Here is a 13,106-nt window from a genome sequence, read left to right as displayed (position 1 = left end):
ATTCTTACTCAAATCCTACAATTCCTAGCCGTTTGTCTACTTGCACATGCAGAGGAGTTGTTAGGCTGGAAGATAGACAAGTATGGAGAGGGAGGAGTTCAAATCAAGATTTTGTTTTTATAAGTTTTTAAAGAGTAAAGTCCTGTCAGAATATGTTAACCTGGGTCTCATTAATTCTGATCCATGTTTATGCCAATAAAATTAGAATTTGAACTTGGACATTGCACCTTCGGCTCTCTAAAATCTCACATGGTCGAATAAAGCAGTTGAAAGCAGCTATAAGTGTACGAAATGCAAACGAGACCAATCAATATTGTCAATTGTTTTAGCCTGCAAAGTCGATCACGTTCGAAAGGACTATCTGTTCCCTTTTCATGAAATGAAACATGGTCATAATGCTTTTGATGTGAGGTCGATTCATCTGAGAAGCCAGATTAACCCTCAACACATTTCCCAATACCAAAAGTAATGGGTTCACAATGAGGGATAAACTTGGACAACGATCTGAGATCTCTTAAGTTTGGAAGAAGGCAAATGTAAAAAGAAAATACAAACGCTTCGAAAATGTCAGCAGTCTTTCAGATAGAAATCACCTATGTAATTAGATTAGTTAGTGGGAAGTCAGAAGATTCGGCAGTTTCTGAGAAATAGCAGACGGCAGCTGAAAAGCCATAGGGAGAGAAAAGTTGAAATGTGAAGGAATCTACTCAATGACACAAAGAGGATGTCAACAGTATTTTGTTTTTGTCAGATATACAAAGATTACAAGGAAAGCGAGAGTAGATATCAAATTCCCGAAAATGACACTGGAATGGTAGTAATGAGGGACGAGAAAATGGCGGAAGAACTGAATAAGTACTTTGCAGTATCTTCACTGTAGAGGACACTAGCAGCACACCGTATGGTCGGAAGTGTCAGAGGGAATACGTGAACGTAGTTGCTATTATTAGGAAGAAGGTGCCCAGGAAGTTGTAAGGTCTGAAGGCAAGTAAGTTACCTGGACCAGATGGACTACACCCCAAGGTTCAGAGGAGGTACCTGAATAGTTTGTGGAGTAATAATAATCTTTCAAGAATCACTACATTCTGGTATAGTTGCAGAGAAATGCAGAATTGCAAATGTCACTGCACTCTTCAAGAAGTGAGCGAGGGGGAAGAGAGGAAATTATAGGCTAGTTACCTTGACCTCAGTGGTTAGGAAAACTTTGGAGTCGCTTGTTCAGGAAGAGGTTTCAGGGTACCAGAGGCATGGTAAAATAGACATGGGTTTCTTTATGGGAAATCTTGCCAGGCAAATCTTATGGAATTATTTGGCGAAATACCAAGTAGGACAGGCAAAGCAGAAACGGTGGATGTTGTGGATTTGATTTTCAGAAGGCCTTTGACAAGGTGCCGCACATGAGGCTGCTAAGCAATTAAGAACCCATGGTACTACAGAGAAGATTCTAGCATGGGTAGAACATTGGCAGATTGACAAGAGGCAAAGAGTGTGAATAAGCAAAACCTCTTCCGATTGGTTGCCGATGACTGGTGGTGTTGCACAGTGGTCAATGTTAGAACCACTTATTTTTACGTTCTACTTCAATGATTTGAAGTGATGGTTTTGTGGCCAATTTTGCAGATGACACAAAGATAAGTGGACGGGCAAGTAGTGTTGAGGAAGCAAAGGGGCTGCAGGAAGACTTAGACAAATTAGGAGAATAGGCAAAGAAGTGGCAGATGGAATACAGTGTCGGGAAGAACATGATCATGAACTGTGGTAAAAGGAATAAAAGCGTAGACTAAAAGGGGAGAAAATTCAAAAATCCGAGGTGAAAAGGGACTTGGAAGACCTCGTGCAGGACTCCCTAACGGTCTTGCTGGTTGAGTCTGTGATTAGGAATGTAAATACAATTTTAGCATTCATTCTGAGAGGACAAAAAGAGAAAAAAGAAACATATCACGCTGGGAATTTATAAGGGACTGGTGACACCACACTTGGAGTCCCGTGAGCAGTCTTGGGGCCATTAAAAACGCAAAAATGATTCCGGAAATGACAGGCTCGCCATATTAGTGCCGTTTGACGTCTCTGGTCATGTAGTCGCTGGAATTTCAAGGATTAGACGGGGGTGGTGTGGTTAGTGTAATTTCATTGAAAGCTATCGAATGTTGAAAGGCACAGATGGACTGGGATTGGAAAGGATGTTGCCTCTATCTGGGATAGTCTAGCACCGACGTGCACAGGTTCAGAATAGAGGGACGTGCATTTACAACGGAGATGAGGGGGTTTTCCTTTAGCCTCAGAGTTGTGAATATGTTGAATTCATTAGCACAACACAGGCGACTGTGGAGGCCAGGTCATTCGGTGTAGATAAGGCGGAAGTTGCTAGGTTCCTGTTCAGTCAAATGCTGAAAAGTTACAGGAGAGGGCAAGAGAATGGAATTGAGAAGAAAAGCGATAAGCAATGATCAAATGGCAGAGCAGTGGCCCAATTCAGCTCCTATGTCTTTTGCTTTTATGGTCTTAAGGTAACGAAAGAACAAAAAAAAAACAATTTCTACAGCTAAAAAATGCTGAGGAAGGATATCCCTAATAAAAAGAGATTACCTTTGGTATATTTAACAGGTCCGTTAATACCTGACGAGAGAGAAAGAGAGCTATCGCTTCATTCCGATGGTGTTTCATTAGAGCTGAGGGGGGAAGGCTGGCTAGAAACAGGGGGAATTATTGAAATCATGCATGGTTCTATCATAGAACATAGAACATTACATCCTTATATAAAGACCCTTCAGCCCACAATGTTGTGCTGAACTATTTAAACTGACAATCAAATGACTAACCGATCTGTTCTGCCTACAGAATGTGAATATCCTTCTATTTCCCTCACATTCATGTGCCTGTTGAAATGTTGCTTAAAAATCCCTAAGGTGTCGGACTGTACCATCAACCCAGAAAGCTCATTCCAGGCACCACCCAGTCTCCGTGTAAAATATTGCCCCTCACATCTCCTTTGAGATTACACTTCTATCCGAATGCAGGCCCTAGGAAAGAGATAGTCTGTCTACTCTATCTATGCATCCAATGATCTTATAACCTCCATTGCGCGTGCCTTCTGATCTAGATAGCATCTTGGTAAACTTCTTTTGCACCCTTTCCAAAGCCTCGACATCTTTTCCGTAATGGGGCAACCAGAAATGTATGGAATATCCAGATGTGGCCCGAAAGTCGCAGCATAACCTCTTGACTTTTGAACTCAATGCCTCGACTAATAAAAGCAAGTGTTCCGTAAGCCTCCTGAACCACACTGTCAAGCTCTGTAGCTACTTTCCGGTATCTACGGACTTCGACCCCAAGATCCCTCTGCTCATCAAGATTGCTAAGATTGCCCTTGACAGTATTATCTCTTTCCATTTGGACTACCAAGGTACAGGATTTGTCCCGGTTAACCTCCATCTGCCATTTCTCCACCCATACGTACAATTGATCTATTACTCTCTGTATTTTTTTGCCAGTCAACTACACTATCCACAACAGCACCAATAAAGATAGAGAGGGAGATAAAAGGAGAGGTATGTTGTCAAATCAGCGACAATGTCACGGTTGCTCTCAGTGAGGAAACATTAGAGGGTTTATCCACTCAGACTACTAGACTAGACATTAATGTTAACGAAGGTGCAAACACTCAGGTGGCTTTGTACTACCCGCTTCCTATTAGCGAACTAGAGTTTGAGCATATAGATACTGAGATATGCACAGGTAAATATGGGGAAGATCGAAAAGCAACACGTTTGTTGCTGTGGGTGACTTCAGCATCTCCAATATTAACTGCAACATCCTCAGTGCAAGGCCTTCACGCTTGGCGGAATTCATTACGTACATCCACGAGGGTTGCATATATCAACATATCGACAGTCCATGAACCGGGTAGAGGGGAGGGGTGAGGTAGGATCTGCTGTAGGGAAATGAACCTAGCCAGGTGACTGTTAATTCAGTGGGAAAACATATAAGGATCTGGGAATCCTTAGTTTAAGCAATGCATTAAAATGCTGGAATAACAGAGCGGGTGAGGCAGCATTAAAAGTGGGAAATGTACAGTCAAGGCTTAGGGCTGCGACGAAACTCGACTGTTAGTTTCCAGATGAAAACAGGCCTGGAACCAATCCCTAAGGAACTCCATTATGCATCGACCTCCAGTCTGAAACGTAAACTCACACCATTGTCCTCTGCTTCCTACCATCAATCTAATTTTGTATCCAACCAGCTGAATCTTCCTGGAAGCCTTTCGATCTACTTTTCCATAACAACTTTTACGGGCTTCACTATTTCAAAGGTATCACTAAATCACTGAAGCTCACTTCTCTATAGGTCTGCTCTCCTCAAAAGCTGAAATCTCTGTTCAAAAAACAAAGTGGATTTCACAGATGACGAATCATATTTTACTAATCTGCACAATTATCTTTGCTCTATCTAGCTTGAAGGTTCAGTCATAGTCATACTTTATTGATCCCGAGGGAAATTGGTTTTCGTTACACTTGCACCATAAATGATTAAATAGTAGTAAAACCATAAATAATTAAATAGTAATATGTAAATTATGCCAGGAAATAAGTACAGGACTAGCCTATTGGCTCAGGGTGTCTGACCCTCCAAGGGAGGAGTCGTAAAGTTTGATGGCCACAGGCAGGAATGACTTCCTATGACGCTCAGTGTTGCATCTCGGTGGAATGAGTCTCTGGCTGAATGTACTCCTGTGCCCAGCCAGTCCATTATGTAGTGGATGGGAGATATTGTCCAAGATGGCATGCAAGTTGGACAGCATCCTCTTTTCAGACACCACCGTCAGAGAGTCCAGTTTCTTCCCCACAACATCACTGGCCTTATGAATGAGTTTGTTGATTTTGTTGGGTTTGTTGAGTTTGTTAACCTGTACATGCGATAGGTTTGTTGTTGTGCCCGAAGTGATTAGCTGTATCTCCGGAGATTAGTTGTCTGTTAATAAAGGACGATCAAAATGCTCTTATCTTTGTTCCGGCTTCCAGAGAATGGAGTGTTGGGGCAGAATTTCTCTTTGTTCCAACGAGGATATATAAAGATATTTTTCGAATGGAGAGGTTATATAATAATACGATTTTGTAAAAAAAAAGTACGTGATGTATTTCTGCCGATTTGTAAGGAGTTGTGAAACGCAGACATTGATGCATATTGCAGTAAATTAATACAGCCATTTCTTCTACCATAAAAAAATCAACCATATGCTTTATGGCATTTACTGCCTTTTATTCGCCTTGTAGCTCTTTCTCGCCTTGAACTATCATTCACGGCCTCTGTAGTACGAAATAGATCATCAGTTAGTCAAATGAAATATTTGTCCGACAAATATTAGGGATGGCTGCTGTCATTACATTATTAGAGAAATATATCCAACTTGGCCATTTCACAACAATTTCATTCTAATATTTTTATCCCTGTATTTGCAGAAGTGGTTTTGTGATCGAAGATAAAAGTTTCTGGTTCACATTTAACACAAGACAAGTTATATTTAAAACAATGTTGCACATTCGCGGTTGAATTAGCTTCATCCATTATTTCATACATTTACCTATTATATTTACTAGATATTGTACCGTGGTTTTCAGCTGTTCCCTGAACTTTCTCTGAGTGACTGCAGAGATAAATGTGTTTGTGCAGCAACTTAATAGTTGGAGCATATTGGCAGTTTCAATAAATATAGACTTGGGATCACTGTAACCGCTAACTTGATGGTCATTGGAAATTCTCTCATATAGGAACTGTAACAAATGTGTCATCCACAATAGTATGGAACTGCCTGAAACGGCGAAGAGTAACACAATAGACTTCCTCCTGCTCTCCATCCCTGCGTCAGTCTGATTGTTCCCACTGTTTTGGACTTGGAGTCTCTTCCGGGCTCTACTAGCTTCTAAAATGTGTCTGACAGTGAGAAGATTGAGCAAAAGGATCGGGAAACAAGGAGTGAAGAGGTGGTCGAACCAATCATAAACGCCCCACAATAGAGAAGTATAACGGACAGCTTTCAGTTTGCAATACCATGGTACATTGTTAATTATATAGCTGGGTTCATGAATGAAGTAGCATGGAATATTGATAAAACAACTAAGTAAACAAACAGTTGCTATGACCACAGATGCCGTTTTGTCGGTGCAATACTTCGCCTTCAGTTTCTGGCAACAAATGACGACAAAACGGTCAGAGGTGAAAGCGACGGTTAACCAAACAGAACTGACCCTGGCTGCATAGGTTATTGCAATAATGGCACTACACACTGGGGTGATGGAGAGGAAACTTCCTGGGAAATAAATGCCACAAATGCGGTTGATAATCACAGCGGTAATAATGAGGAGCAAATCCGTTACTGCCATGGAGACCAAATAGCGAGTGATGCATTTAGAGAGGCCACACTTCTCGCGGGACAGGATCAGAATCGCCACCAAATTAGCTTTAGGGAAAAGAAAGGGAGACACGGATGTTTATACCATAGACTGTCAACAGCAGCAGTACATAGACAAGAAAAATATACATTTTAGAACTCTGACACGTAAAACGCTCATGGTAATATGAAAATGGAAAAGTTTAAGTTAAATAAGTTAGGTTAGAGAACGCATATGCATGAACCGGCGTTCTCATAGGAAAAGTCATAAATAATACGAGTCGCTTCAACACTCGAGCCCACTCAGTCGAAATCATTGCTTATTATCCACATTTTTGTCATTTTCCTGCTCGCCTCTATATTCGTAATACGCAGTAAAAACACCGGTGTGTGTTTCGGATGATTCAATGACTGAGCCTGCATGCTGCGCTGAATTAATTCAGCATATTTATTTCCATACTGGTTATAAATGACCTCATGATATTTGGAGATTATGTTCCTGGTTTCGAAACACCTCACCCTTCCCGGCCCCGACTAATAGCATTTTACACTGCCAAAGTACACTTGCTTTTTTTTCCAGAGCTACTCATTTATTAGGTAGGGAAACCAAGACGATGAATAAAACTCCAGTTAAGGTCTGAGGGAGGCCTCGCATAATTTGAACAAATCAGAGTTCGTCCGGTACTAGAACTTTCTTGTAATGTCTGCTTATACAAGGATCGCCCTTCCCGATGACATGACTTGTGTTCCAGGACAACGAGGTTCCAATTAACTGAAAAAAGACCAATCTTTGGGAAACTAAAACAACATGTTTTGGAATTAGATCACTTCAAATTTATCTATATTATATTCTATCTTCTATTTACTTTTAGAATTATTCAGAGATGTAATTTACTGACACATTTACTTGAATTTACCTTGCAAGCTTTCCGAGAATTGATGTTGAGCAGTGAGGAATTCAATTGGGAATTACACAAATCTGAGATCTTACTATATATAGTTTTCCACAGAAATCTTACATCAGTTTAAAAAAATCCGGTTTTATTATATCCTACTGATGTATAGCCTCGTCGCTAGCACAGTTTAATAATAGGTCTTTAGTTTTCGTTGCTGTGTGAAAGTCCGAGACACCGAGTAACGCAGGCTTACCCGTTTTCCAGTAGCAAAATATGAAAATCCAGAAATTTTAGTCCTGGGAAAAAGCCCCTGACCATCCACACGATCAATGACACTCATCATCTTATACACCTCTATCAGTCCACCTCTCATCCTCCATCGCTCCCAGGAGAAAAGGCCAAGTTCACTCAACCTATTCTCATAAGGTACGCCTTCCAATCCAGGCAACATCCTTGGAAACCTCCTCTACATACCCTCTATAGTACCGACATCTTTCCTGCGGTGAGGTAACCAGAACTGAGCACAATACTCTAAGTGAGGTCTGATGAAGGTCTTACATACCTGTAGCATTATCTCACGTCTCTAACTCATTCCCACGGTTGATGAATGCCAACATACCACAGACCTTCTTAACAATACTGTCAAAGTGAGCAGCAGCTTTGAGTGTCCTATGTGACCGCAAGATCTCTCAGATAGAAACATAGAAAATTGGTGCAGGAGTAGGCCATTCGGCCCTTCGAGCCTGCACCGCCATTTATTATGATCATGGCTGATCATCCAACTCAGAACCCTGCACCAGCCTTCCCTCCATACCTCCTGATCCCCGTAGCCACAAGGGCCATGTCTAACTCCCTCTTAAATATAGCCGTTGAACTGGCCTCAACTGTTTCCTGTGGCAGAGAATTCCACAGATTCACCACTCTCTGTGTGAAGAAGTTTTTCCTAATCTCAGTCCTAAAAGGCTTCCCCTTTATCCTCAAACTGTGACCCCTCGTTCTGGACTTCCCCAACATCGGGAACAATCTTCCTGCATCTAGCCTGTTCAATCCCTTTAGGGTTTTATAGGTTTCAATTAGATCCCCCCTCAATCTTCTAAATTCCAACGAGTACAAGCCTAGTTCATCCAGTCTTTCTTCATATGAAAGTCCTGCCATCCCAGGAGTCAATCTGGTGAACCTTCTTTGTACTCCCTCTATGGCAAGGATGTCTTTCCTCAGATTAGGGGACCAAAACTGCACACAATACTCCAGGTGTGGTCTCACCAAGGCCTTGTACAACTGCAGTAGTACCTCCCTGCTCCTGTACTCAAACCCTCTCGCTATAAGTGCCAGCATACCATCTGCCTTTTTCACTGCCTGCTGTACCTGCATGCCCACTTTCAATGACTGGTGTATAATGACACCCAGGTCTCATTGCACCTCCCCTTTTCCTAATCAGCCACCATTCAGATAATAATCTGTTTTCCTATTTTTGCCACCAAAGTGGATAACTTCACATTTATCCACATTAAATTGCATCTGTCATGAATTTGCCCACTCACCCAACCTATCCAAGTCACCCTGCATCCTCTTAGCATCCTCCTCACAGCTAACACTGCCACTCAGCTTCGTGTCATCCGCAAACTTGGAGATGCTGCATTTAATTCCCTCATCCAGGTCATTAATATATATTGTAAACAACTGGGGTCCCAGCACTGAGCCTTGCAGTACCCCACTAGTCACTGCCTGCCATTCTGAAAAGGTCCCGTTTATTCCCACTCTTTGCTTCCTGTCTGCTAACTAATTCTCTATCCACATCAATACCTTACCCCCAATACCGTGTGCTTTAAGTTTGCACACTAATCTCCTGTGTGGGACCTTGTCAAAAGCCTTTTGAAAATACAAATATACCACATCCACTGGTTCTCCCCTATCCACTCTACTAGTTACGTCCTCAAAAAATTCTATGAGATTCGTCAGACATGATTTTCCTTTCACAAATCCATGCTGACTTTGTCCGATGATTTCACCGCTTTCCAAATGTGCTGTTATCACATCTTTGATAACTGACTCCAGCAGTTTCCCCACCACCAATGTTAGGCTAACCAGTCTATAATTCCCCGGTTTCTCTCTCCCTCCTTTTTTAAAAAGTGGGGTTACATTAGCCACCCTTCAATCCTCAGGAACTAGTCCAGAATCTAATGAGTTTTGAAAAATTATCACTAATGCATCCACTATTTCTTGGCCTACTTCCTTAAGCACTCTGGGATGCAGACCATCTGGCCCTGGGGATTTATCTGCCTTTAATCCTTTCAATTTACCTAACACCACTTCCCTACTAACAGGTATTTCACTCAGTTCCTCCATCTTACTGGTCCCTCTGTCCCCTACTATTTCTGGAAGATTATTTAATAATCAACATTGCCAAGAGTCTTACCATTACTATTATATTCTGTCTTCAATTTTGGCCTACCAAAATGAACCACTTCACACATCTGGGTTGAAGTCCATCTGCCACTTCACAGCCCAATTCTGCATCCTATCGATGTCCCGTTGTAACCATTGCCAATCCTCCAGACTATCGACAACACCCCCAACCTTCGTGTCATCAGCAAACCTACCAACCCACCTTTCTACTTCTTCATCGAAGTCATATATAAAAACCACAAAGAGGACACAAAAATCACAAATCTCAGGGCTTCATGACTGTCCGCTTTTCAATACGCCAAGGACACAGCCTGGAAGAATAGCGTGCCTTCAGGGTGCCGGAATTTCATAGCTCTGGAGGCAGGCAGATGTGAGGTCGGTGTCACCGCCTAATGTGCTGTGGAAGATCGAAAGCAGAGAACTGGCTGCTGTCTATGTGCCCAGAGACCAGACTTCCTTGGACACAGAACTCGGGGAAAAAACGACACAAAACACCTTTAACACCATAAATCTGTGAATCGTTTTGTTATGTTTCCCCTCTCTCAGTGAAACTGGGACACCTGCTATTCCCTTATTAGGGAGAGACAGAGAGCCTGTGACTTCGTGAATTACAGGGCGAAGGAGAAGTCTTCGGGGGTACTGAAATTCTGTGTCTTTATTACTGCTTTGCTGCACGTTTGACTGCTCCGTGAAGGGAGCAGATGCTTTTTTTATGCTGGCGATTGCGTTGCTTTGCTTTGCTGCTGCTTATGCGTGGGTGGGGGAAGTTCGGGGACTTTGAAGTTCTAACATTTAAATATCATTCACTCTTTGGGACAATGCTCTGTTTTCGTGCGTGCTTGTGAAGAAAAAAATTTTCATGTACGTATATTGTATACATGTCATGGTCCAGTCCATGAAGGTCGCATTCCGGTTCACAGTCCGGTCCATGGTTCCTTATTCCAGGTTTTCCAGTTTTCCCTTGTCCTGTTGTGTGTCTCAATCCAGGCACATGATTCCCATTTTTGGTTGGCTACATAAACAGCTCCTGGGTTCAGCTTCAGTTGCTTGACTGTTCCTTCCCCTTCCTTCTGTAGCCTCGCCTGCTACCTTCGCCTGTAACACTGTCATGTTCAAGCGCCAGGGCAAGACTGGGGCCTTGCTGTGACTAGATAAAGAACTATCTTTCTTTGTTTGGAACTGTCTCTTTGTGTCCAAGCCTTCGCTAGGTAGGTCTGGCTGTTTGCCGCTACCTTGTGTAGGGAACCATCTCTTCCTGCTCTCGCCTCCGCTGGGTAGATCCAGCCGTTTCCCACTACCTTGAGCTCTGCGTTCCTGTTCTCCCTCGACCAAGGCTCTGAGTTCTTGTTCTCCCTCGAACATGGATCTGCATTCCTGTTCTCCCTCGAAAATAGCACCGAATGGCTGGCACACCATTCCTAAGTTGGAAAAAATAGCTCCTTATTTTAGCCAAATCCAAAACACTTCTTTATGAAGCTTGGATGTGGGCTATGTGCAGGATATATTACACGGGAGGGTATCTTTGTACAATTTCATTGCCAGGGAACTACACGAAAGATGCAGTGTTATCACTTTTAGTAGCAATAATTTAAAGGCAGGTTGTTAAATAAACAGCGAAAGATTATGTAATGAAAATGCAAACAGCCTTTGGTATCCTTGCGCACTGGGTTAAGAATGATATCGGCCAAATGCGGACAAATTTGCAAAGGTAAATAGGTATCTTGGTTGGTATGGTCCGGTTTGGCCAAAAGGCCCGTATCTCTGCTGTATAGCACTATGACTCTAGTCAGTGACAACGGATATACAGAACTAGAAGGCGAATAAGGATGAAAATGGTAAGTCCAAATGACGAGAAAATTTGAGTCCAGAAGTAGGGATAGAGGTTTTCATAAGTACACCATGATTACAGTGTTTACTGCAGGTCTCCCTGTCTGAGAAAAGTGTTCAAAATCGGGATTATAGCAAAGGTTCGCCAGGTTTATTCCTGGGCTGACAAGACTGATGTCCGTCAAGGGATTGATTCGATTCGATTCGATTTATATTTGCAAAAGAACGAGAGAGGGGTCTCGTGGAAATCTCGTTATATATAATCACGAAAGCGGGGCTTTTCACCCACCTCGTCAGAAAGTGATGACAATCTGTCCAGATAGCCTGCATTTCTTCTGCACAAGACTCACATTCCTGCATGTCTTTCCTGTAACCTGCCCATGAGCTTTCCAAATGTTCTACTTCGTTTCTTCATCCACCATAGTCTCTGCATTCTCGTTCGAGACAGCCATTACCGTCTATCAGGAAAACCCTGGTCATCGACTTTCAATTAAAATCCTCCTCCTCCCATCTGTGGCAACGAATACCGCAGATTCGCCGCCTCCAGGTTAAAGGAATTTCTCGTCTTTCCTGTTTTAAATGGATATTCCTCTGTTCTTTTCGAAGCACAGTAGCATAGCGGTTAGCGTAACTCTCTTACAGCAACAGCCACCGGGATTCTACCTTCTCCAGGAGGCCGTGTTTCCTTCAGATTATCTGGGATGCCCCGCCCGCCCCCCGCTTAACCAGGGGTACACAAAAACGATAGGAGGTTGGATCTGCACCCGGGTTCGGGGGACAGAAGGGAATGTTGTCTGACTCACGAGGGTCCCCCTTTCTACTGGTGAGCCCTCCCTTTTGGCCGAAGGGAACAGGTAGCACGGAAGTGGCGGGACTGGCCGCAATAGAGACATTTCCCCGCTCTCAATTTCCGGAGTCGCTCTGTGAGAGAAAGGCGGTTCCGTCCCAGCTGCATGGGTTCCTCTCCTGGGTGGTGGAAACGGCTGGACTGGGAGCTATTCTAGGAGAGGGAGGGGAAGAGAGGCTAGGGCCGGTGGGAGACGGTAAAGAGTGTCGTGGAGTTGCTAAAGGGAGTGGACGACCAGTTCTCTCCCTATGGCGTTCTCGAAGACAATTGTCCAACCTGGTGGCTAGGGAGATCAAACAATCCAGGCTGTTGGTGTCATCCCTTGCCACCAACTCGTCTTTCACCATGTCGCTGAGGCCTTTTCAAAATACCCCTTGGAGTGCCTCATCATTCCACCCCGAGTCAGCCACTAACATCCGGAAATCCACGGAATAGGCGGCAACACTGTGTGAGCGCTGACGGAGAGTGAGTAGTCGCTTAGCGGCATCTTTACCACGGACAGGGTGGTGAAAGCTCCTTCTCATTTCTGTGATAAAGGTGGGGAATGAAGAGCAGTTAGCCGGTTGATTATCCCAGATAGCTGTAGCCCACACTAAGGCACTTCCCCGCTACAACCCATATAACCCATCTTCGACTTGTCTGTGGAGTACTTGGATGACTGCTGTTCGAACACCAAGGAGCATTGCAGAAGGAAGGCCCGGCACTTCCCCAAATCCGCAGCATAGTGTTCTGGTTCAGGTATGTG

The 13,106-nt window shown here is 43.4% G+C and overlaps 1 protein-coding gene across 1 annotated transcript in view; it reads right to left on the bottom strand.

Annotated features, from left to right (window-relative positions):
* The window catches only part of LOC140203589 (serine/threonine-protein phosphatase 2A 65 kDa regulatory subunit A beta isoform-like), a 113,950-nt gene extending 101,102 nt beyond the window's left edge, over positions 1-12,848 (bottom strand). The window contains exon 1 of the mRNA XM_072269636.1: positions 12,776-12,848. Within this exon, the coding sequence (XP_072125737.1) occupies positions 12,776-12,848 (73 nt within the window). The remainder of the gene's footprint in view (positions 1-12,775) is intronic.
* Positions 12,849-13,106: the final 258 nt, after the last annotated feature.

Source organism: Mobula birostris, chromosome 10 (genome assembly GCF_030028105.1).
Source record: "Mobula birostris isolate sMobBir1 chromosome 10, sMobBir1.hap1, whole genome shotgun sequence".
Taxonomy (NCBI): domain Eukaryota; kingdom Metazoa; phylum Chordata; class Chondrichthyes; order Myliobatiformes; family Myliobatidae; genus Mobula; species Mobula birostris.
The sequence above is the reverse complement of the archived record's forward strand: the minus strand, read 5'-3'. Positions and strand labels throughout refer to the sequence as shown.